Source organism: Abramis brama, assembly GCF_963993115.1.
Source record: "Abramis brama genome assembly, chromosome: 14".
NCBI classification, from domain to species: domain Eukaryota; kingdom Metazoa; phylum Chordata; class Actinopteri; order Cypriniformes; family Leuciscidae; genus Abramis; species Abramis brama.
Window position 1 is genome coordinate 3,809,958 of NC_139976.1, and position 26,871 is coordinate 3,836,828.

A 26,871-nucleotide genomic window follows, 5' to 3' on the forward strand; every position below is an offset into this window, starting at 1 on the left:
TAGCTTGTCTGTTAAGAAAATGTAAGCATTGTGGAAATGTGTTCACTGACTGCATATTGTGTGAAAAAGACATGAAATGTGTGAATGGTATGGCCACAAAAGACCGATGCTGTGCTAATTGTGTTTAAAGTTTTGAAAATGTGACAACTGGTTGGACAAACGCTTGTTAGCGACTGAAAAAAACTGTAATTACAGACATGTTTTATATATATTTTTATAAATATGACAACAATCAAATAACCCATAGATCACACTGTCAGAGAGTTGGGGAATACTAACACATAATTTATACACATAAAAACATGAGATCAGAGTTTTAAAATCAAACAGTTTAAAAGAGAACAATACATCACGGTTGTTTAAACAATGAGCATTAAGCTGTGTCGTCAGCAAGTCGTTTCCCATCATGCTTCTGATCAGCGCAGTCGGTGGAGAGCAACTGCGCGCGACTGCAGAATCCGACATGTGCGCCTTGCGTTCGCGAGAGTTTTTTGACATACGTAAGCATGACATCAGAGCCAGGCGGACCGCACTCGGACACATTTCTAACCAGCATGCATCTCGCACTGATCACCGTTGATCGGTTCTGCGCAGATTTTGCTCATCTCAAACCAGTGGCGGAGCCAGGATTTTTTCATAGGGGTGGCCAGGCAAGGGCCAGCAACCAGTCTGGGGTGGCACAGAAATCTTAATTATTTTATCATAAAAAATAATTTGACTATAATGTATTGGACTGTTTTAGTTCCTACACAACTGAATAAAGTTATTCTGTACTTAATTGTAATTGAGATAGTAGTGAATTAGGAATCATGGAATACATGAGTGATTTTTTTTATTTTTTATTACCCACCACCTCATGTTAAAATTAATTAAATAGTAATAAAAGGGCACACACTATAGCTAAAGTTCAACTTGCTCAGTTAGCTTGGTTCTGGTTCTCAAAATCTCTAATAGCTTGTTCTACATTGTTGCATCTTCATGGATGAGATAACATGCAGATAATACTGTAGTCCAAATATTATTCAACCTTCAATACGTTTTATATAATCAATAAACTCTTCAACCAATTCTGAGTTTGTCAAAAAATTTGTAACTTTCTATATTAGTTGTCAAAATAAATAATTGCAACCGTTCTATCATACCTAAATTAAAAAGGAAAACAAAAGTTCTCTTTTGAATCCCCATGTGCAAGAATGTGAACAAGGCGGAAGTCAACAGCACATAATGTAAAATGTTATGTTTTTCATAATGTAATGTTGCCAGAATGTAAAATTAAGTTATTTTATGGATTTAAAAATTATCCATTTTTGTTTGTCCTTTACAAATTAACTCAAAATGAATGCCTATTGCACAGTGCTCACATTTATTTGGACATTAAAACATTACATATCCATGTGTGCCTTATATTGTGATCTCACATAGCAGAATATTTTAATCCAGACACATGTGACACATGTATAACAAATAGATGCATGCAGTTTTGACCGCTTTAATCGCCGTTTTGATACTTACATGAGTTAATTGACGATAGAACTACGGCTACAGCGCGCCGCATTTGCGCGTGATGTGCGTACCGCAAGCACAGTACAACTTTCAGCCGTATGACAGGAAAGTTCGTTAGTTTTACTGACATTTGGCCTGACAACATCTCATCTTACCGAAGATAGCCAACTGAATAAGGACAATGCGCTTTTCTCAGCATCTGACAGAAGTGTCACAAGCTTTCACACACATTTTCTAAAATAAAAGTAGCATCAGAAAAAAAGAGAATTACGTTTGTTGTTGACTGCACACTATTCGACTTACTCAAAACGGTCTTGCAACCCACCAGTTGAGAAAGATTGACTCTATATTTACTATGTGTATATCACTGTCTGATGTTCTGCTGAAGCTCATTCGGCACTTGCACATTTCCGCACTCGTTTGGCTTGCGCCTGGCGCTGAGGTGAAGTTGGAGTGTGCGTCTGAAAAGTCTCACGTTTTTTGTGGTCTTAAAGAGACGGTTCAGCGTTTTAAAAAACGCGATTATTGTCAATAAAAAAAAGGGACAGAAACAGCAGTTGTGAGAGGGGTGGCCAAAGGGGTGGCCAAGCTTAGACCAAGGGTGGCCACGGCCACCCCTGGCCACCCCCTAGCTCCGCCCCTGTCTCAAACAAGCCTAATACTTTCCAAGATGCATTGCCAGAGAAGACATCAGATGTGATGTTGATGAGAACTCGTGGCCTAATGCAAGAGAGAGGGAGGACTAGAACCTTCACAGGACTTTACAATGAGTGTTGTTGATGTGTTGACTTTTTTTTCTGGAATTTCAGGATTTGTTTTTTCTTTTCTTTTTTCATCTATTTACAGTATTTTCACAAATAAAGTACTATATTCAAAGAAAACCAATTATTTCTGATTCATTCTTGTTACATATGTATGCTTTAGTACATTCAATAAATTAAAAATGTGTTATTCTATAATGAAATCTGTTTATGTGAAAATTCATTCATTCTTTAAAAATAAGAGTTCATAATTTATGTAATGCTCCCTGTTGCTAGTGTTTTTTAGGTCAGTGTGTTATGAGTGACATGCATGTTTTCTGAATGAGAATTTGTTGCCAGTGATTGGTGGAGCGAGCTTATTTAGAGACGTGTATGAAGTGTTTTGTTGGTCTGAGTGAGTTTTGGAGGTTAGATTAACTGTTTGGCCAAAATTAATGTTGGTAATGCAGACTGTATGAAGAGTTCTGAAAATGTGGTTTCAGTATTGAACAATGCATGTTAGCAGTTAATAAAAACTGTAATTGTGCAGTCTCTTGTCAATAACTTAAACCATTTCACATGGTAAATACAATTTGCAGATCTCACTTTGACTTTTCAGCAAAACTCTAAACACATTCTCATTCTCAAAACACATTCTGCACTCTAATGCACATGTCATCCATACTGGTAAACACAAGTGGCAACAATCAAATACAAATAGAGAACACGTCATTGATTGAACACAACCACTCAAAACTGATTTAACCTGTTTCAAATGATGCCCAAAGACAAGAAGAAGCACATTGATCACGTTTACTCCTTTGATTTTTGTCCCTGTTGTATACTGTAGTTGTAGGCTGTATACTGTACAATGAACAAATTGTATGGCCCTGAACATTGTGCTTTCCATTTGTTAACAGCACTGACTGCTCAATAGATTTTGACTGGTTGCAGGTTCATATCAACAAAGAACAAGAATTACAGTATCACAGAGACAAAGGACAAGTTTGTGAGATGCAGGGTACAGTACTGTAAAAATAGCAGTACAAGGAGGAGGAAGAACAAAAAAAAATTGCAAAGAGCAAAGCAGAGTAGTAATTTCTGATCAATTTTGAGCTACTATGATAGAACGTTTTAGTTCATCAAAAGACAATGACAGAAAAATATGAAATTTGTTTTGAGATTAAAAATGTACTTCTCCCTGAGAACTATATGTTTTGAACAGCGTGTTTTCTATTTTTTGGTGTATTGTTTACTGACTGTATATCATTTTGATCACTTTGTTTGTGATTTGAGAGCAGAGTTTGATTTTGAACACAGGTGAAACTGTTTTGAGGCGAAAGTTTCATTTTGCGAGAGGAGTCAGAGGTTTTGTGAATAGTGCTTGAGATGAAGTTTTGTGTTTAATGTTTTCAGAAAATGGAGCAAGCTTTCAGAAATTCTGTTTTAGCAATTGAGAAAAACTGTAACCTCGAACGTTGGACAGACGAGTTGACGTCAGAATCCAACATCAGTCGGGTCTGATATCAACCCGACTTTCATTTCCAACCAAAATCCAATGTCTGCCCGACTTTATTTGTACTTTACTTGAGTATTATTTTTTTCAAAACTTTTTACTTTAACTTCACTACATTTAAAAGACAAATATCATACTTTTTCCTCCACTACATTTTTGTCAAGGTCCTTGATTGTGTAGTGGGAATGCCCCCTTTAACAATAGTCTGCGTGGCCCCTTTAAAAATAGCGCACGGATTGCATAAAGTGGGTGGGTAATCACGTAGCTATATAGACACAGGTGAGAGTTAGTATCTTGCCGACTACGCCACTTGTGACCGTATGACTCGATCAACTTACACTAGTAAGGCCCATACTCAAGACCCCAAATTTTCAAGCCTCCCCAAACAGGCTTTCAACTAAAGGAAAAGGACGAGCAGAGACAAAACCACATTTTTCCATAAAGAACATACACACGCAAAAGCTGGCGATAGCCAGTATACTGTATACATACACACATGTACGTGCATACACACACACATAGTATATATATATCAGTTATACCAAAACAGAAACAACATCTTGGATTCTGTCAAAGTAGAAGACATTCTCACAGATGAAGAGATAAAGGAAATTAAGACAGGACCACTTTGGCAAGTTACTTTGAGATTATTACAGTTTTTTACGATTGCTATGACAGATTTTTCAATACTTTTAACAATTTTCCAAAACTCTTAACACAGTTAGCACTACATCCGCCTGTGTAAGCTATACTATTAACACATTTCTTGTTGCTTTAACACAAAATGCATACAATTAACACAAATTTAAAATGCTTGAACTTCTTTTACACACAAGCTCAAACAAGACCAAAACAATGGATTTTTACTGCCAAATTTACCAATGATTTAACACTGTATGTCAGAACAGATAACACCATGTTCTAAACCTAACCTTACAGGCTAAAGTCAAGGTAAACAGCTGTTCATATTGTGAATTGAAACACAAATATATTCCCTGTATTTTATTCCATTGCTAATGAGAAACAGCTTATTGAAGTTATGCAAATATATAAATCACAGCTGATTCCCATCTAGGAAGCACACTCAGGTGTTGAGGTTCTTTCAATCACATGATCATATGTTCTAAAAGAGGACTCTTTGGGCTGATCTTGTGTGGAAAAGAAACAATATAGAGCAACACAAAGAAAGAAAGAAAGAAAGAAAGAAAGAAAGAAAGAAAGAAAGAAAGAAAGAAAGAAAGAAAGAAAGAAAGAAAGAATGCCTGCGAGAGGGAGAGGAAGACGAGTACCAGGACAAGGGAGAGGAGTGGGGCAAGGACAAGGGCAAGGGAGAGGAGTGGGGCAAGGACAAGGGCAAGGGAGAGGAGTGGGGCAAGGACAAGGGCAAGGGAGAGGAGTGGGGCAAGGACAAGGGCAAGGGAGAGGAGTGGGGCAAGGACAAGGGAGAGGAGTGGGGCAAGGACAAGGGAGAGGAGTGGGGCAAGGGCAAGGACAAGGACCAGGGAGAGGAGTGGGGCAAGGACAAGGGAGAGGAGTGGGGCAAGGACAAGGACAAGGGAGAGGAGTGGGGCGAGGACAAGGACGAGACAGAGGAGTGGGGCGAGGGAGAGGGAGAGGAGTTAGAATGCGTGGTGGCGCTCAAAGAAGGACCAGAGCTAGGGTAACTGATCAAATAAGAGCAACTATCATTGACCATGTCATAAACCATGGGCTATCATATAGAGAGGCTGGTGAACGAGTACAACCAAATCTCAGCCGGGACACAGTGGCATCCATTGTCCGTATTTTCAGAGAAACCAACAGGTAGGATATTGCTTCTCCTACAGCAAAGTGTACTGTAAATACTGTAATATTACCATTTACAGTATTAGAGTGACTGTATGCCTCCGGTCTCTAATATGTAACTGTATTTTGTTCCTCTAAGGATTCAACGTCTACCTCCCTCAGGGGGCAGAGGAAAGCTCCTGAATGAAGAACAGGAACTTGCTATTGTCAACATGGTGATTGCTGACAATGAAATAAAACTGAAGGACATTCAGTCCAGAGTTGTAGAGGACAACCTTGTCTTTGGGAACATTGCAGCAATCAGCATAACATCCATTTCTCGGACTCTAGCTAAACACAGAGTCCTAATGAAACAACTATACAAAGTTCCTTTTGAAAGGAACAGTGAGCGCATCAAAGAACTCCGTCACCAATACGTCCAGGTAAGGTTATGCAATACAGTCATTACTGTACTATACACAGTGTGTTTTGCAGTAAACTACTCTATAAACCTGGAGTACATTAGGACATACAGTAGATATACAGTACAGCACAGCATGTACATACACTGTGTCTAATTACTTTCAGAGAGTCATGGAGTTGGAGGCCAATCAAGTCCCACATGAAATTATCTATGTTGACGAGGCTGGCTTCAACTTGGCGAAAAGGCGTCGCCGTGGGAGAAACATAATTGGCAAAAGGGCCACAGTTACCGTGCCGGGCCAGAGAGGAGCCAACATCACCATGTGTGCCGCAATCTCCAACAATGGTGCACTCCTGCATAAATGTGAGATTGGCCCCTACAACACCGACCGCCTTCTCCTATTTTTAGAAGACCTGCACGAAAGATTGGTGCCAGAGGTAGAAAGGGGACAGGTGGGAGACCACTTGCCAATATATGTGATCACATGGGACAATGTGGCATTCCACCATTCCCGTGCAGTCACAGCATGGTTTGACGCCCATCCTAGGATGGTGTCCCTTTTCCTTGCTCCTTACTCCCCTTTCCTCAACCCCATTGAGGAGTTTTTCTCATCCTGGAGATGGAAGGTTTTTGACCATCGCCCACATGACCAAATGTCCCTCCTGGATGCAATGGATGCTGCATGCCAAGACATCACAGCTGAACACTGCCAGGGGTGGATAAGGCATGCAAAAAGATTCTTCCCACGATGCCTTGCCAGAGAAGATATCAGGTGTGATGTGGATGAGAACATGTGGCCAAATGCAGAAGACCGGGCAGATTAGAAGTTTACTTTGTTTTTTTTAATTATTATTCCGGTGCTTTTTCTGTTTGTATATCTTGCAGTAATGTAATGTACATTCTATAAAGCTACTCTGAGATGGTCATTCATTTTTTGTGACAAAATGCATGCATTTACTAAACCCAACAAAACAAAAATGTAGAGAGGCTTCAAAAGAAACTACAGTGCAAAACACAATCTCTGATCAATACAATATACTGTACTGTCCATTGTATAAGGGCAGACCTGTCACATAAAATAATGCAGTTTCTGTAATTTCAGCTGATGATAGTGTTTTTTTTGTCATTGTGTTATGATTGACTAAATGTTCCTGTTGGAAGAGAACATGTGTTAGTGTTTTGAATAATTATTTGATTTTGAAACATGTTTGCAGTGTTTTGGTAGACATAGTGTATTGTGTTAGTTTATTATTGTATTTTGAAAATTAGATTTGGAGTTTAGTTTACAATGTGTGATTTTGAGCATGAAATTAACCGTTTTGCCAATTGTGTGTTTTAGGTGTGTTGGTGTGTTAAGAGTTTAGGAAATTTGTTAAATGTATTGAAAAATCTGTCATAGCGATTGTAAAAAACTGTAAAACACAATTTATCTTTGTCGGTATGGTTCCTTATGGGGGTTCTTGCTCCATAATTAATGAACATACAGAGCTTTAGCATAAACCCCCCATATAACCATCAGCTTGAGTGATATACAGACGATTAAGACACTTTAGTAATGTATTTAAAAGCAAAACAGTATTAACAAGTAGATGTGGCAGTAAATCCCGGGACGTCTAAACTGTAACTTGGCTATGAGGATGAGTGTCTCTCAGCAATTATGTCCATGACAGCTAGGACTTGAAAGCCTTGGTAATCTGAAAGAAAAGAAGATGACAGCCAGAAGGTGGACAGTAATATGCGTGATACCAGTATATGGAATATAAAACAATGTTTCCATGTTTCTTCTTTGAATTGTAAGAACTGATTTTCCTGCTAAGACAAAACTCACCCTGCAATAAAGCCATAACACGCACCCTGGACAGAACAGAGCACAGGACATTGTCCTATCCAAACTTTTCTCTTTTCTTATCTCAGCATCCCCCTCTCCCTCTCCCTCCCTAACCAGGAACGACCCCCATACAGTGCTGATTCAGTGTTTTCCTGTTGGAAAACACTCACACACCACTGTATCCCTCTGTCAGGAATACATTGCTTACTTTTAGAGTCATCTTTGAGTAAATGATGTCATGTATTTATTATTTCTGAATTGGCTTTTAATCATTTACTTGTGTAATTGGCATGATACATTTTTACCTGACAAATAAATGTTACATCTTGATTTATTCTGAAGTTTTCTGAAATCATTATTTTAGTAGTTTATGAGGAGCCTGGTGCTACCGTAGCTCTGTGTCCAGGATAGGTCAAACTAAAGGCGCATATGAACGGAGCAGTAGGCACACCATAAACTACACTTTTTTGTATGTGTGAGCAGTAGGCAACCGACTTAAGAGGTATTAGCAAACCCTGCACCCTCTGACCAAGATCAGACTGGCGAGGCTGTGTCCGGGAGATCCACGTAAACCCGGGGCGTGTGACTCTGTGCGGCATCAGGTCCCTTAGTGAATGAATAATTGAAAGTATGGGATACTCAGAATAATCAAAGATCTAAATTAATTCATAATCAATATTTATGACTATTTTCTAATAAGAAACACAATCTAAATTTGATTATCATTTGAAATTGGAGTCAGATTAAGCGCAGAGCTAAAGTAATATTGAAACTAAATTCCAATAAATTAAGTGAACTTCACTGGAGCGCTGAAAAGACATACACGCATTATTCCTTCGCCCAGGCCATTGGATTCCGTCGTTGGGCCAATGGGTGGTCTTTACAGCATGTTACCTCACAAAGAAGACATAATCCAGCAACTGGAAAAAATCATGTTTGCCTGAGGTCAGCTATAGAGGATGTGTACTGAATTAACAATTTCCTTTACTGCAAGAATTTCCTTTTCAGCAAAGAAATTGATAAGCGATTTATAAGTTAATATTGGCAACATAATTTGATTGAACATGATGCAGTACTTCAGTATAAGTACCAACTTAAGTAAAAAGAAAGTGTGGTTTAAAAAATGTTGTTACAGTTTTCACATTGATATGAATACTGTACATTCTTAAGGTTGTGATTTATTGGTTGCAAACCAATCTCAATATGTGCCATACGTATGACTAAATCTGCGTGAGTAGTTATTAAGAGACGGCACCTGTCAAAAATGATTGATGGTTTTTTAATTAATGATGATTGATGGGTTTGACCTTTTGACCCCCCCCCCCCCCCCCCCCCCCGCCTTGTGTGTAATTGTATAATAGGATAATTGGATAATTGGATAATATGTATATGACCTCGTGAGTATAAGGGGATGTATTGTTTAATATTTGAACTTTGATATAATGGCAGTGATAAGGGTTATGTTTGAGCTCTGACATCAGGATGTGTGTGATATACTAATGGAAGTGATGAGGGTTATTTTAAGCTCTGATATCAGGATGTGTGTCACATGCCATCATCAACATCGCACTCCCTTCCACCCTCCACATTTCAGAGCGGTGTTTTCCAAGCGCTAAATAAAGCGAGGGGATGGGTAGGTTTAAGGTTGAGGTTAGGGTTAGCTGCCTGGAAGGAGCAATTGGGGGCTTAAAACACCATCGAGCTTCCAGAGCACTGTGGGATTGCTGGGGACAGTGGAAGTGATAAAAAGAGGTATTCTAATAATGCTGTATATATCAGACTAACTAAAACATTGAAAAACATTCTGTTCTTTAAAAGAATATAAATGAAATGGTTATAATATAAAATATATAATATAAAATAAAATAAATATCTTGCTAATTTAACTAAAGTTGAAAGACATTCTGTTCTTTAAAATTATATAAATGAATTGCTTATAATATAAAATATATAATATGAAATCACAGAGTGTTTCTCTCTCACAGCTCCGTCTGTCGGTCTCTGAGCCAGAGGGCTTTATTCATTGATCAGGATGAGACATTGTGAATGTTTTGGTAGTGCTAAATTTATTTCAAAGTATAATCTTAAACGTTTAAATTATATCTTTTAAAAATAAAAGATGTTTTAAATGAATTATTAAAAGTCTTAATAAAACAAATATTCTACATCGATGGTCTGTGGAAAAACCTCCTCTTCATGCTTTAAAAATCACTGACCACAAGATCAGCTCTCTTAGCTCTCTTCTCTTCGGACCTCAACTGCTGCTTCTTCAAGTTGATACTGTGGGGCAAAAGTGTCTGTTAAATGCATGATTGTAATGTAATTGGATCTCATTTTATATGTTTGTTGAGCAGGCTACTCTTTGACCAATGTATTTTTCAGTGGTTGATGCTGAAACTATAGTGTTGATGCACAAGATTTCATTCCGTCTCAGTAAGTCTATTGTTTTGACTTTATTTTAAACCAGTTAGGTGTCAATAATTTGCCAGTCTGCCTCAGACATCTCACACTGGCTCTGATTGTTATTAGCTCAACCAAGCTTTTGAACAGATTGCCTGTCCAGATGCCAGGAATTTGAGCCTAGGAGGAGGAATGGAAAAGTTTGGGCGATACTCTGTTTCTAGTTTAGAAAAGGATTCCAAAGTGATTATTACAGTGAAAGTTTCCCTAAAGCATCATGGGAAGCACCTCGCTTGAGGGACAACAGTTGTGACTTGTTTGTATGATGTATTTAATGATGGTAAATAGACACACTGCATATTTTGACACATAAGGACTGTATGTAGAGGTGATGCAAACTATTAAAAACCCTGTTTACCTTTGATGAGGGAGAGATTTTGCGGATAAGGGTTCCTCCAATGAATATAATTGTTTTAAATATAACTTTGTTGTTCAAAAGCAGCTTTACTAAACAATGTGCCTCACAAAGAAAAAAAATTGACATTGCATATTAAATAGTGTAACACATCGATGACATTGGTAGCTAAACAGAAAGGGAAACGAGAATTTTAAACAAACAATAGGCTATGATCTTTTTTTTATATTAATTAATATTAATAAATATATTAAATATTAAATGTTTAGCTACATCTCCACTATTATTTGACTTATAGAAATGCAAAATTGCAGCATTGTGTCATGAAGGGGAGATTTGCAAGTCGTGAGTGACAGCACCGACTGCTGACTCGACAATGAACTTTCATTTTGAAAGTGAAATTTGAGTAGCCTGTAGGCTATATACACTAGAGTGAGCTGTAGAGAGAGTCAGAGTGAACTCACGCGCTGAAGACACACAGACCAGAGGTGAGCAATAACTCTCTCTTCAACAGGAAAATAATATCCTTTATATTTGCTGATCCATAACCAGCCACAGGAAAATCTTCAGTACATGGTATTTTTGTATTTAATGTGATTTACACATTTTGCAGATTTTTAAATAGGCTAGAAAACTGTTTTTCTGCGTGTTTGTGATCATTTTGTCTTATCAGTGTGACGGTGTTGATTCTATTTGTATTTGCGTTCAGCCAGAGAATACAATAGATAGGCTATGTCATCAAATTCAATTTCTGTCGTGGCTCTGTTCAACAGCAATATTATTATGAATGGATCTTTTTCATTGTGTTCTCTGTGCTTTATTGTAGTAAATATTGTGTTTGTATTTTACACTCGTGAGTCTCTTCAACCCCTCTAAATATGATTCGTTATGTTGTTTGAAATCTCGCAAAATGATTTAATTAAATTATGACATACTGAGCTTATAATAAATCGTCTCTAATTTAATCTCTAGCACTTGCTTGTTAGTCCTTGTTCTTTAAGTTTCACTCTTGATGCAATTTTCTTTTCTAGAAAAAAAACTTTCTTTTTTTTCTATTGCAGAATCAAAAGCATGAATGCTGTAAATGCAGTGCAACTGTTCATTCTGGTTTGGACTTTTACTGCTGTCTGTCCAGATGATGGTAAGAGAATAAACTTTCCCTGAAAGAGTGTGTGAGAATTTTTAATAGGGAATAAATATAAGATAATGAAGAAAAAAGTTAAAAACTTATTAATAGATATCATAATATGGAATGCCAAAGCTGACTTAATTATAAATAAATAAATACATAAATAAATATACGAAGAAATGTAAAAAAGTACAAATAAATGAGTATTTATATTTTTATTTACTTATGTATAATTGTATTTTTTCACACATTTATTTATTTATTTTATTTATACATTTATACATTTATTTATTTCCACTTTTATTTCCACATTTATTTATGTATATGTTTTTATGTCTACGTTTATTTATTTTCACATTTATTTATTTATTTATACATTTATTTATTTCCACTTTTATGTATTTCTACATTTATTTATTTATACATTTCTTTGTCCGTATGCTAATGAGGGGGGCGTGTTTTACCTCAGACATCAGCAATCGAGCTCAGAGTGGCAGTGCTGAAGCTTTGAGGCCACAGTGACACCTTGTGGTGTGACCAAACGAAACGCAAGAGGTGTGCGGACAATATCACATTTTAAGTCATGTAATATCACCCTAACTGTATGTAGGGTAGACTATATAGGGTTAACACACATAGCACACATGAACAGAAACTGCACTTCAACGGGTCTGATAGCAGACACTTGGACATGGAAGCGCATGAAAGTATCCACTATTAATAACAATGTAAATGCGGTGGATAGGGCTAATAAGAGCTTGCGTTTGGCTTGCGTATATTGTCGATGAGACTCGCACACCAGCGCAGAACGCAGAGAGAAACCAGCGCACATTTCACTGACTCCTACGCAAGCAAACAATGAGTTTGAAACGCGACTCAATCAGGGCCGGCGCTCCGCACACGCACATCACGCACTGCGCGTAGGGCACCAAGTGCTTGGGGGGGCACCAGAAAATCTGGGTCGTGAAAAATCATCACAATAGGCTACTAGTATAAATAACAAATAAAATATGTCTAAAGCATGTTAATATTGGGTTTAAGTGGTAGTTCAATGAGGCCTATTATATGTTGATCCGACGAAATAAAGCGTGTACTTAAGTGGTCCAGGGGTAGAATTTTTGCCAAGCGTGTCAGAGGTTCTGAGTTCTAATCCGCACTTATATAGTTTTTTTTTTTTCTCATCAAAACCGTTTTTCAGTGGTTGTATATCAGGCAGGGACACTTTTTTTGTGCTTTTTGTTTTCTAATTGTACCGGAACGAATAGAGAGTCTCTCCACAACGGATTGAAGCGCGCGTCTGAGTGAAGGCTGTGCGCGAGCCAGAAACAAACATAGTATCCGCGCCACTGATCGCAGCGGCAACGAGCACTTTGATCAGTTGATTTAAAAAAACAACACATTTCAGCGCTAGATCGCCTCTTATTTAAAAAACGAATGAAATGAATGCTCTGCTGTTCAACTGGAGATGTTTTGTTTATTTGTAGGTACATTCGTGCCGCGAGATGTTTCATCAAGCATTTGTGCTTAGGGCACCCAAATGGCTAGCGCCGGCCCTGGACTCAATACACAGTTTACATTCGCGTTTCCTAATTTCGTATGCATAACAGGTGACAATTCAAATGCTTAAAACACAACCCATATTTCATAGATGCTGCTCTTAGATACTGATTAATCACAAGTCATCAATTTGGAATTATTCTTAAATCAAACAAAAGGGGCTCATGTAAACGCATCTAGTAAGCCACGCATTGGAGCACAGAAGCATCATCATGCCCATTCAAACAGCACCTGTCGTCCCATGGTCGTGGTGATATTTCCCCCTATAAATTGATTTCCAGGGGCGTTTTTCCCACAAACCCCCAAATTAAATAGGTATACATCATCATATCAAGTTCTTAATATTAATCGATAAACTACTCAGTTATTATAATAATAAGGCACTATGGCTGTTATCAGTAAAATAAAATTAACAAAAGTCATTAAGTCATTAAAAGTCAAAATCTTAATACAGAGGAGAATGCTTTTACACTGCAATACAATTGCATAAAAATCGTTATGAGATTAATGTTAAATAAAACCTGTGGTAAACATAACTTGATGATAATTTGTTTTGTTGTACAGCATTAACTGATTAATATTAAGAACTTGACATATATGATGATGTATACCTATTTAATAGGGTGATATTACATGACTTAAAATGTGATATTGTCCGCACACCTCTTGCGTTTTGTTTGGTCACACCACAAGGTGTCACTGTGGCCTCAAAGCTTCAGCACTGCCACTCTGAGCTCCATTGCTGATGTCTGAGGTAAAACACGCCCCCCTCATTAGCATACGGACAAAGAAATGTAGACATAAATAAATGTAGAAATAAATAAAAGTGGAAATAAATAAATGTAGAAATAAATAAATGTGAAAATAACTAAATGTAGACATAAAAACATATAAGTATGTAAATAAGGTTCCTTTATTAAACATTAGTTAATGTATTAACTAACATGAACTAACAATGAGCAATACATTTATTACTGTTTTTGATAATCTTTGTTAATGTTAGTTAATAAAAATACAGCTGTTCATTGTTTGTTCATGTTAGTTCACAGTGCATTAACTAACGTTAACAAGATTTTAATAAAGTATTAGTAAATGCTGAAATTAACATTAACAAAGATGAACAAATACTGTATAAGTGCAGTTCATTATTAGTTATGTTAACTATGTAGTTAATTAATGAACCTTATTGTAAAGTGTTACCAACATATATACATAAATAAATGTGGAAATAAATGAATGTATAAATGTATAAATAAAAAATTAATAAATGTGTGAAAAAATACAATTATACATAAATAAGGAAATAAAACTATAAATACTCATTTATTTGTACTTTTTTACATTTCTTTATATATTTATTTATGTATTTATTTATGTATTTTTGCTTTTTTACATTTCTTTGTATATTTATTTATGTATTTATTTATTTATTTATAATTAAGTCAGCTTTGGCATTCCATAATCATAACACAAGTTGCTGCTTTTGCAAGTGTATCCAGGTCAGTCCAAGTGTTTATGACTCTGAGTATTTCATCCTTCCAGGGATTAAAATTCAGATTTACTATTTGAACAATTATGAACAATAGAGCGAAATCCAGGGAGCAGTGCATTTTCTGCTAATTTTTGTTTATAATTATACAATTATCAACATATATTTGTTATTATATAACAATAATATTATATATGCTAACTAGAATTAGTGTCACACTCTATCAAGTAAAATAATGTGTTCATACAGAGAAGCAGAAAATCACATTTTCAGTCAAGACTACATGATCTTGTGTTTCTCTACTGACTCTGATGCACATGATTGAAAGAAACAGTCAGGGGTTTTGTGTGCAGAGACTGTGGTGTATATATTACTATTGAATATATAAGCTATAATTAATTGTAAATAATACAATATGTGACCCTCCCATTACCAGATATTAAATCCTGTTCAAACTCTAATGAACAAAAACACATAATGCAGTGGTTTTATTGATGAACAGGTTCTCAGGTGAAAGAGTCACCGTGTGTTTATATTGCCATGGACAAAGACACATAAAGTCTGATATGTTAAAAGTTCACTAAGATGTAAAAAAAAAACAAAAAAAAACATCTTTATTATTGTTCAGTTGCTGTATTATATGATATACTCTGTTTTTTTGTTTGTTTGTTTTTTCAGATCACATCAGTGTAGGATGTGAGAATGTGACTGGAACTGTGGGTGAAGAAGTAACTTTCTCCTGCAGCGTCTCTCTGAAGAACTCTTCATGCTGCATTAAATTGTATAAGTTTCAATATCCTGATAAATATACTGACTCCGAAATCTGTAGAGAAGAGTTTCCTCTGGACTGTGAACAGAGAAACAGCTTCACATGCAGCTTCAGTCCAACTACAGTAATGACGGGAAAATTCAGATTCTTTATCCAAGCAAATCAAGGACTGAGATCAGCTGAATTCACTGTGAACATAACAGGTACCGTATATAATACTGTTGTTTATAATTCAATAAATGTTTGTAAATGTACTTTTATTTTCAATCTACTAACAGTGGTATAAAATCTGTTAACAGAGACCAGTAAACCTGAACCTGACACTAAAGCTCCTGGTAAGAAATATATAACATTGATTATTGAGTTACTTATGGAACACAGAAAACTGATGTTTAGTCTCTTGTCAGAATATTTATCATTTTAAAAATCACCTGTGAATAAATTATTTTAGAGTTTAAGGTCTAAGAAGGAAACGTATGTATGATCATGGTCTCCAAACAGATGCATCTCTCTAGATATTTGATATTAGAGATATTTAGATCTGGTCTGTGTGTCAAGAAATCAGTTTGATCAGATTCTCAGCAGCAGAAATGCTTTGTGAAGTTTGTGTGGAGAATCTGACTGACTGATGTTTGATAGGCTGACGTTGACTTTATGATTTAAAAACTATTATTTTAATTGCACCTTTTCAGATCTAAAAGCACAGCAAGATATACTAACAACAGTGGCGGGTTCTGGATCAGAAAATGACTTTGGATCTAAGAACACTGTCATCGCTGCAGTTACAGGCTGTTTCATCTTCATCATCATCATAATGACAATCATTTACAAAAAGAAACCAAACTACAGCACACCATTCCAGAGGATGTTTCTGCGCCATAAACATGAAGATAACAACAGCAATTTCCAAGAGCAAAATCCAGAAAATCTAATATCACTGACTGCAGTATGAAAGCATTGAGTTTTGTTTGACTGGGGTGGTTGATTATTCACTTTTCTAACTTTAGTTAGTGTGTAATGTTGCTGTTTGAGCATAAACAACATCTGCAAAGTTACGACACTCAAAGTTCAAAGCAAAGGGAGATATTTGCTTTTAAAGAAATCGCTTTTTAAAGACTACAACAAACTGCTGGTAGAGACTACACGAGCTTCCTCCCGAGTTAGTAACATCATGAACCCTAGAATTTACATAAACTCCGCCCCCGGGAACGTGATTTATAGATTATCAATACAGAATATGCTAATCAATGACTAGAAGATAACTACACATAAGCTACATAAATTCTGCTATAAATGTTATATAAATGCTATATAAAAATATCTGTGGGGTATTTTGAGCTAAAACTTCACATACACACTCATCACAGATCACAGATTTACATCACAGATTTATTTTACATCTTGTGAAAACGGCATTATACCACCCCTTTAAATGTGAAGATCACATTTAAACAGACAAAAGCTTTATAGGAACTCCATAAACTATATCTGTACATACACACTATCTGCTTTACCTCAAACTACTGAACTATATAACTCTGGTTCTAGGTTTTAAAACTCTGTTTCTGTTTTATATTGATTTCTGTGAAATAATGGTACATTATTGATCTCTTTGATCAATGTGTGTGTGTGTGTATATATATATATATATATATATATATATATATATATATATATATATATATATATGTGTGTGTGTGTGTGTGTGTGTGTGTGTGTGTGTGTGTGTGTGTGTGTGTGTGTGAACGTTAAGAGACAATGTAACAATCCCAAACTGTTTGGTTTTGTCCTTTTTTTTGTGACTTTCAGAAATGCTTATAATGAATGACAGTTTTGTATTTGGTAAGTTATACCTTAAGTAAGGAAATTCAATTGGACTTTTATCATTCTCTGTACCTGCAATTTTCTAATACTGTGAACAGTGTGGCTTTGTACATTGTCCTTTATTATTAAAACAACAAATAAATGAATAAAGTCTTGTAATACTCTCTAAAGATGAATATCTGAACAGTTTTTTATCACCACATGATGATGGGTAAATTACAGTCGGCTACCAGTAAAACTAGTAAAGCAGGTGAAGGGCTGCACAGAGATCATCTGAATGTATGCCTTATTTATTTGTTATGTGTCAAATCATCTTTATTTATATAGCGCTTTTTACAAATACAGATTGTTTGATTTCAAAGCAGCTTTACAGTGATAACAGGAAAATAAAGCAACAAAGTTTGTTTCGGCTGTACAGCAGAGATAGAGGAAAGTCATTGTCCAGCTTAAAGGGATAGTTCGCCCAAAAATGATATATAAGCCATGATTTACTCACCCTAAAGCCGTTCGAGATGCATATGTCAATCTTTTTTCAGACGAACACATTTTCAGTTATTTTAGAAAATGTCTTAGATCTTTCAGTGGTTATAATGTGAAGCAATGGGGTCCACAATGATGAAGTCCCAAAATGTGCATGCATCCTTCTCAAAAATAATCCATCCGGCTCCAGGGGGATAAACAAAGGCCTTCTGAGGGTAATCCGTGCGGTTTTGTCGTAAAAATATACATATTTAAAACTTTATAAACTAAAATAACTGGCTTCCGGTGGCGGTCGCTTAGGAAGCGTTGTGACGTAGAACGAACGTTGAGTTTTGTTTTGCTCTGCTCTCTGGCTCCACTGTCACGTTCGTTCTACGTCACAACGCTTCCTACGCTACGTCATACGCCAGCATCCATCGCTGTGAACGCGCACCGACCGCCACCGGAAGCCAGTTATTTTAGTTTATAAAGTTTTAAATATGTATATTTTTACGACAAAACCGCACGGATTACCCTCAGAAGGCCTTCGTTTATCCCCGTGGAGCCGGATGGATTATTTTTGATAATCTTTTGTCACCGTTTGATTATTTTTGTTACCGTTTTTATGTGTGCCCCTTTAAATACAAATGAGCTGCTGTTCCCGGCACAGGGGGCGGAGCTTCAAGAGTTCATTTGTGTTAGCAGCTCCTCACACAGACATGCACTGAAAATTTCTAAAACTTTTAGCCTTTTATGTTCAAAACGGAGTCAGACAAAGATGGAGAGACTCAAGAAGAAGTGACAACATTTAGAAACAACAGGACATTTCTGAACGGTTAGTTGATGAATTTATGTAGCTGATGTGTAGTTATCTTCTAGTCATTGATTAGCATATTCTGTCATGATAATCTATAAATCGTGTTCAGGGGGCAGATTTTATGTAAATTCTAGGGTTGGTGATGTCACTAACCCTGGAGGAATGTCATGTAGTCACAACCAGCCATTTGTTGTAGACCTTAAAAAGCAATTTCTTTAAAGGGGAACGTGGCAACTATTTCAACGTAATAAATCCGTTTAGAAATCATTTGGATGGTTAAATAACCTGTTCTGGTGAGAATGGTGAATTTTCCCGCACACCCCCAGCGTTCCCCGGCGGAAAACCAACCTTGCAACATGCACTGTAAAAATGAAAGGTGCCTGGAGGAACCTTTTGGGGTTCTTCACTTTGCCACACCGGCGGAACCGTCTGTAGATCCTCTAGGCACCCTTTAAAAAGGGGCAGTTCTCTGAGGAACCACACAGGTTTCCTGAGGAACTCTTATATTAGGCACTGTGTGGAACCACTTTGGGTGCCTCCAGGAACCAATTTTTTTTTTTTTAAATATTAATTTCATGTTGTTACTATGGTTACCTTTGACTTCTATTATAATAAACAAATTGAACCAAATACAAAATAAGAATTGTTTATTACATATTTGATATACATTTTTATACATACACTTCCATGCACATGGGAAAAAAAGTTAACTATAGATTAATATCAATGAATACGCAAAAAAATAGTATAATACATAAGCAACATGTATAATCAACCATGTATATACAATAGAACAAGAAAAGACATCTCAACAAAATGCATGGAAACACATATATTCCTCGAAATAAATCAATGTAAAAAAATTACATTTTGACGAATTAAAAATGTCCATCTTAACTTTAAAACATTTGTGTTTCAGTCCGATGGTAAGTCTGACATCACTGTTTCCAAGTACAAAAGCTCTATCAGATGCCAAAAACAAACAAACAGTGCTAATATGCACTCATTGTGCTGTAATATTCCTGAAAATTATGATCCTAACCTTTATCTCTATACCGAAATCTTAGATGGTTAGATATTCAGCTATTTTTAATCATAAAATGTTGAAGTCTGGGATGCCATTAGACTGGAGACTGTAATGTACACTATGGCTTTTGAAAAGCTTAAATGTGTGACTTGAATCAACAGTGTTCATAAATGGTTGTTGCGTATTCTCATGAAACAAGATAGAGGAAGTAGAAGTAGAGGCTTCGACCTGGAAACAGTATTAAGGTGCAGTACAATTATCTGTTGTTCTGTGAATGTTCACTGGTGAATTCCAGTCATTTCAATAAGAATTTACATGGTCAGCAATTTCGTTTGTGGTCAAAAATGTCACTATGGGACCAAGTTGGTGTGAGGTACTTCAAGAGTTAGAAAAGTGAAAAGGTACAGCAGATTCGTTTTCCGTTTGTTTTTCCTCTGTTCTGGTGGATGGTCCAGGCACTTCAGTGATTTTCAGGTCTACAGGAGGATTTTTATTCTTGTTCAAACTTGTATTTTAGCTTACCGAGATCCCTGCAAAGTACAAAATTTACTGTTAGTAAGGTTATTAAAGTGATAGTTGTGAAATTTAAATAATTTCCTCAGCCTTGTGACGTTCCAAACCTGTTTGACTTTCTGTCTGTGGAACCCAAAAGCAGATCTCAGGCATAATGCAAGCCCAGTCACCATTCAATTTCACTGCATGAAACACAAGCAGAAAAAAATTGTGTAAATCATTCATGAAACCATTCTTATGTACACTTGTCTAGTTCAATTCAATGCAACAATTTATGTAAAAATGGTTAAGCTCCAAAAATGTCCCAGAAAAGATCCTAAAAATAATCAATGAGTTCACAACTCATGTGTTATGGGTTGTGTTGTAAGTCTTCTGAAGCCATATAATAGCCTTTTCCTTTTTCTTTTTCTTTTTTTTTTTGTCGAAAAAGACTAAACTTGAAGTTATAATTCAGAGTTAAAATGTCATATATTCAAATGCAAATGATAAAGATATAAGAAAAAATGCATAGCATTATTTGTGAACCAAACCTGTGATATTATTTTTCTGAGTAACATGAATGAGATTTGAGAGCATGAGGGAAGATTTTCAGAGAATAACTTATTAAAAAAACACAGTCAAACAATACAATTTCACACAGAGAAAGTTCATAGTAATAAAGTACTTGCATGTGGTGCAGGTAACTTACTGTAATTCAATGTTGCCACTGAAATGTTCAGATTATTTTAGAAATGTAATGGTTGTTCTGGGGAAAACAATAAACGAGTGGTAAACACTGTAAAAACGTAGTAATGTACAGGGTGGGCCATTTATATGGATACACCGTAATAACATGGGAATGGTTGGTGATATTAAAGTCCTGTTTGTGGCACATTAGTATATGTGAGGGGGCAAACTCCTCAAGATGGGTGGTGACCATGGTGGCCATTTAGAAGTCGGCCATCTTGGATACAACTTTTGTTTTTTCAATAGGAAGAGGGCCATGTGACACATCAAACTTATTGGTAATGTCACAAGAAAAACAATGGTGTGCTTGGTTTCAACGTAACTTTATTCGTTCATGAGTTATTTACAAGTTTCTGACCTTGGGAGACCTTGGGGGCCATTCAACTGGCCCACGATGACCAATCCACTTTCCAGGAAACTGTTCATCTAGGAATGCTCGGACCTGGCACCCATAATGTGGTGGTGCACCATCTTGCTGGAAAAACTCAGGGAACGTGCCAGCTTCAGTGCATAAAGAGGGAACTGGATATTTGAAATTGCTACATGATGATGTGTTTCCCTCTTTATGCACTGAAGCTGGCACGTTCCCTGAGTTTTCTATTCCTAGATGAACAGTTTCCTGGAAAGTGGATTGGTCGTCGTGGGCCAGTTGAATGGCCCCCAAGGTCTCCCGATCTGACCCCCTTAGACTTTTATCTTTGGGGTCATCTGAAGGCAATTGTCTATGGTGTGAAGATACGAGATGTGCAGCACCTGAAACTACGGATACTGGATGCCTGTGCTGGCATTTCTCCTGCGGTGTTGCTATCAGTGTGTGAAGAGTGGGAGAACAGGGTTGCATTGACAATCCAACACAATGGGCAGCACATTGAACACATTTTATAAGTGGTCAGAAACTTGTAAATAACTCATGAACGAATAAAGTTACGTTGAAACCAAGCACACCATTGTTTTTCTTGTGACATTACCAATAAGTTTGATGTGTCACATGGCCCTCTTCCTATTGAAAAAACAAAAGTTGTATCCAAGATGGCCGACTTCTAAATGGCCACCATGGTCACCACCCATCTTGAGGAGTTTGCCCCCTCACATATACTAATGTGCCACAAACAGGACTTTAATATCACCAACCATTCCCATGTTATTACGGTGTATCCATATAAATGGCCCACCCTGTATAATAAATTTAGTTTATATATATATATATATATATATGTGTGTGTTTGAATATATAGTGTGTAGACTAGACTCTGTATTTATATTTATTTGGCGAGTTTACAAACCTTGTAACGGAGAGCCGAACAAATGGCGGAAGCTTTGATGAGAGGAGCCGTTACTTTCAAACCCGTCCCGATGACGTCGATCAGCTGAGCTTTGTTGCGCGCGAGTAGTGCGAGCATCACTGAAGCGACGACAGCAGAGGGATAGCAGCAGTTTCGTGACAGAATAAAACTTCTCTCCTCCTGGTTGTTCTTCTTCATATTATTAATATTATTATTTAGTGTTGTTGTTTAAGGTTTAAATTACTTAATAAAATAGGCCTATACTAAATAAATGTAAGCTACCCAAGTGAAAAAGATGTATAGGCTATATGCATTAAAGTATATTTGTATTGTAGGTCTACTAAAAACACACTCAAGTACATTTTTAATACATTTAATAGTACGTCTTTTTCACCTGGGTATGTATACTGAATCAAACTTAAGTAGCCTATAATTATAATAATAATAATAATAATAATAATAATAATAATAATAATAATAGGATAATAATAATCTTATTCTGGCCTCACTGAACCATTGGGTTCCTCCAGATGCTGGCTTTAACATAAGAGATCTTCCAGGAACCACTTAAATGTTAAAAGATCTTCCAATAACCCTTTTATCGCATTCAAGTTCCTCTATTTTCCCCCAAAGCACTTCGAGGTCTCGTGGTAATGAAAAGGTGAGTCCAGAACCTCTGAACTAAATACAAAGTGCTTAAAGGATCCCATAAGTTCCAGCAAGAACCTCAAAGATTGTCAATGCTCCTCCAGTAACCTAGGAGAAAGAGCTTAGAGGCACCTAAATTACATTTTGAAGTTCCTTGAGTATCCAACAGGATATTTGAGGCTCCTTTAGTTTTTACAGTGTATAATGAACAAAAACACATAATGCAGTGGTTTAATTTATAAATAGGTTCTCGGGTGAAAGAGTCACTGTGTGTTTATTATATTGCCATGGACACAGACACATAAAGTCTGATATGTTAAAAGTTTACTAAGATGTAAAAAAAAATCTTTATTATTGTTCAGTTGCTGTATTATATGATATACTCTGTTTTTTTGTTTGTTTGATTTTTCAGATGACATCAGTGTAAGCTGTGAGGATGTGACTGGAACTGTGAGTGAAGAAGTAACTCTCAACTGCAGCGTCTCTCTGAAGAACTCTGGATGCTGCATTGCAATGTATAAGTTTTATTACTCTGAGAACAAGAATGACTCAACAATCTGTAGAGAAGAGTTTCCACAAAAACAGAGAAACAGCTTCACATGCAGCTTCAGTCCAACTACAGTAATGACGGGATAATTCAGATTCTTTATCCAAACAAATCAAGGACACAGATCAGCTAAATTCACTGTGAACATAACAGGTACAGTATATAATACTGTTGTTTATAATTCAATAAATGTTTGCAAATGTATTTTCAATCTACTAACAGTGGTTTAAAATCTGTTAACAGAGCCCAGTAAACCTGAACCTGTCCCTGAAGCTCCTGGTAAGAAATATATAACATTGATTATTGAGTTACTTATGGAACACAGAAAACTGATGTTTAGTCTCTTGTCAGATTTTATCATTTTAAAAATCACCTGTGAATAAATTATTTGGTAAACTTTATTTTGATGGTCCCTTTTGAACATTCTGTTGACTATAAGTAGCTTTGCAACTACATGTCAACTATAACTTTCATTAGTGTCTGCTTAATATCTACTAACTCTTTATTGTGATGATCCTCCATCAGACATTTTACTGACTATAAGTAACTTTGCAACTACATGTCTACTTATTCTAACTCTAACCCCAGTCTACTAATACTCTACTAACACTCTAATGAGAGTTAGTAGACATGTAGGTGCGACGCTACTTATAGTCAACAGAATGTGTTAAAGGGACCATCAAAATAAAGTGAAACCAATGATTTTATAGTTTAAGGTCTAAGAAGGAAACGTATGTATGATCATGGTCTCCAAACAGATGCATCTCTCTATTTGATTTTAGAGATGTTTAGATCTGGTCTGAGTGTCAAGAAATCAGTTTGATCAGATTCTCAGCAGCAGAAATGTTTTGTGAAGTTTGTGTGGAGAATCTGTCTGATGTTTGATAGGCTGAAGTTGACTTTATGATTTAAAAACTATTCTTTTCATTGCACCTTTTCACATCTAAAAGCACAGCGAGATATACTAACAACAGTGGCGAGTCCTGGGACAGAAAATGGTTTTGGATCTAAGAACACTGTCATCGCTGCAGTTACAGGCTGTTTCATCTTCATCATCATCATAATGACAATCATTTACAAAAAGAAACCAAACTACAGCCAACCATTCCAGAGGATGTTTCTGCGCCATAAACATGAAGATAACAACAGCAATTTCCAAGAGCAAAATCCAGAAAATCTAATATCACTGACTCCAGTATGAAAGCATTGAGTTTTGTTTGACTGGGGGGGTTGATTATTCACTTTTCTAACTTTAGTTAGTGTGTAATGTTGCTGTTTGAGCATAAACAACATCTGCAAAATTACAACACTCAAAGTTCAAAGCAAAGGGAGATATATGCTTTTAAAGAAATCGCTTTTTAAAGACTACAACAAACGGCTGGAAGAGACTACAGGAGCTTCCTCCTGAGTTAGTGACATCATGAACCCTAGAATTTACATAAACTCCGCCCCCGGGAACGTGATTTATAGATTATCAAGACAGAATATGCTAATCAATGACTAGAAGATAACTACACATAAGCTACATACATTCTGCTATAAATGCTATATAAAAATATCTGGGGGGTATTTTGAGCTAAATCTTCACACACACTCTGGGGACATCAGAGATTTATTTTACTTCTTGTGAAAATGGCATTATACCACACCTTTAAATGTGAAGATTATGAAAGACAAAAGCTTAGGAACTCCATAAACTATATCTGTACATACACACTATCTGCTTTACCTCAAACTACTGAACTATATAACTCTGGTTGTAGGTTTTAAAACTCTGTTTCTGTTTTATATTGATTTCAGTGAAATAATGGTACATTATTGATCACTTTGATCTGTGTGTGTGTGTGTGTGTGTGTGTGTGAGTGTGAGTATATGTGTGTGTATATATATATATGTGTGTGTGTGTGTGTGTGTACGCCTATGGAATGTCCTCACAAATCACATAAACATGGCTGTGTGTGTGTGTGTGTGTGTGTGTGTGTGTGTGTGTGTGTGTGTGTGTGTGTGTGAACATTAAGAGACAATGCAACAAATCCCAAACTGTTTGGTTTTGTCCTTTTTTTTTAACTTTCAGAAATGCTTATAATGAATGACAATTTTGTATTTGGTAAGTTATACCTTAAGTAAGGAAATTAAATTTGACTTTGATCATTCTCTGTACCTGCAATTTTCTAATACTGTGAACAGTGTGGCTTTGTACATTGTCCTTTATTATTAAAACAACAAATAAATGAATAAAGTCTTGTAATACTCTCTAAAGATGAATATCTGAACAGTTTTTTATCACCACATGATGATGGGTAAATTACAGTCAGCTACCAGTAAAACTAGTAAAGTGGGTGAAGGGTGGCTCACAGAGATCATCTGAATGTATGCCTTATTTATTTGTTATGTGTCAGATCATCTTTATTTATATAGCGCTTTTTACAAATACAGATTGATTCATTTCAAAGCAGCTTTACAGTGATAACAGGAAAATAATGCAAGTTTGTTTCGGCTGTACAGCAGAGAGGAAAGTCATTGTCCAGCAGTTCAGCATTGATTCATTTCCACTGTATGAACTTTTTGTGCAGATAAATATTAGATCTAGATTGTTGTTGTTGTTGTTGTTGTTGTTTTGCAGGTGATAAGAGATTTGAAGGTAGGATGATTTTACTACAAGTTTAGATCGACCTTGAGATTAGTTTTCTGAAAAAATGAGCAATGAATTATATTTATGAATTTGGCAGATGTTTTTATCCAAAGCGCCTTACAATCAAGATTTACATTTGATCAGTTCATGCATTCCCCAAGAATCGAACCCATGATCCTGTCTAACCTTTACCACCATATACTCTTCTGTTTGAGTGACATGTTTACTGTCCTGAGAGATAAAATTACTAATGATCCTACAGGGGAGATTTCCCAGTGACTGACAGCACCGACTGCTGGCTCGAAATGAAAGGCTGTGTGTGTTCTGTGACCAACTGAGTCAATTTGAAAGTGAAAGTCTGTATTTAATACACTAGAGTGAGCTGTAGAGAGAGTCAGAGTGAATGAACTCACACGCTGAAGACACACAGACCAGAGGTGAGCAATAACACTCTCTCAACAGGGAAATAATATCCTTTATATTTACTGATCCATAACCAGCCACAGGAAAATTTTCAGCACATGCATGGTATCTTTGTATTTTGTGATTTACACATTTTGCAGATTTTTCAATGTCTTTTAAATAGCCTAGAAAACATTTTTTTCTGCGTTTTGTGATCATTTTGTCTGATTAATGTTGCAGTGTTGGTTCTATTTTTTTTTGCGTTCCGCCAGTGAAGACAATGCAATAGAACATTATTTCATCACGTTCAATTTCTGTCGTGGCTCTGTGTATTCAGCAGCAATATTATCATGAATGGATGTGTTTCGTTGTTTTCTCTGTGCTTTATTGTACACGGTTCTGGTTTTGTGGTTGTAGTTTACACTCGTGAGTCTCTTCAGCCCCTCTAAATTAATGCAT

At 36.3% G+C, this 26,871-nt stretch overlaps 3 protein-coding genes across 6 annotated transcripts in view; all 3 read left to right on the top strand.

Annotated features, from left to right (window-relative positions):
• The window catches only part of LOC311096116 (uncharacterized protein), a 130,755-nt gene extending 113,008 nt beyond the window's left edge, over positions 1–17,747 (top strand). Inside the window, exons 1-5 of one of the 4 annotated variants that reach the window (XM_084135087.1) lie at positions 11,045–11,078; positions 11,652–11,731; positions 15,444–15,737; positions 15,834–15,869; positions 16,227–17,747. In XM_084135087.1, coding sequence (XP_083991213.1) covers positions 11,662–11,731; positions 15,444–15,737; positions 15,834–15,869; positions 16,227–16,486 — 660 coding nt within the window. In that variant the 5' untranslated portion in view covers positions 11,045–11,078; positions 11,652–11,661 and the 3' untranslated portion in view covers positions 16,487–17,747. The other 3 variants (XM_084135089.1, XM_084135088.1, XM_084135086.1) reach the window with 3 other exon arrangements.
• Positions 1–25,190, top strand: part of LOC311096120 (uncharacterized protein) — an 85,307-nt gene extending 60,117 nt beyond the window's left edge. The window contains exon 4 of the mRNA XM_084135102.1: positions 24,329–25,190. Coding sequence (XP_083991228.1) covers positions 24,329–24,579 — 251 coding nt within the window. The 3' untranslated portion in view covers positions 24,580–25,190. The remainder of the gene's footprint in view (positions 1–24,328) is intronic.
• Positions 25,191–26,420: 1,230 nt separating this feature from the next.
• The window catches only part of LOC311096117 (uncharacterized protein), a 147,190-nt gene continuing 146,739 nt past the window's right edge, over positions 26,421–26,871 (top strand). Inside the window, exon 1 of the mRNA XM_084135099.1 lies at positions 26,421–26,447. The gene's annotated coding sequence lies outside the window, so the exon portion shown is untranslated. The remainder of the gene's footprint in view (positions 26,448–26,871) is intronic.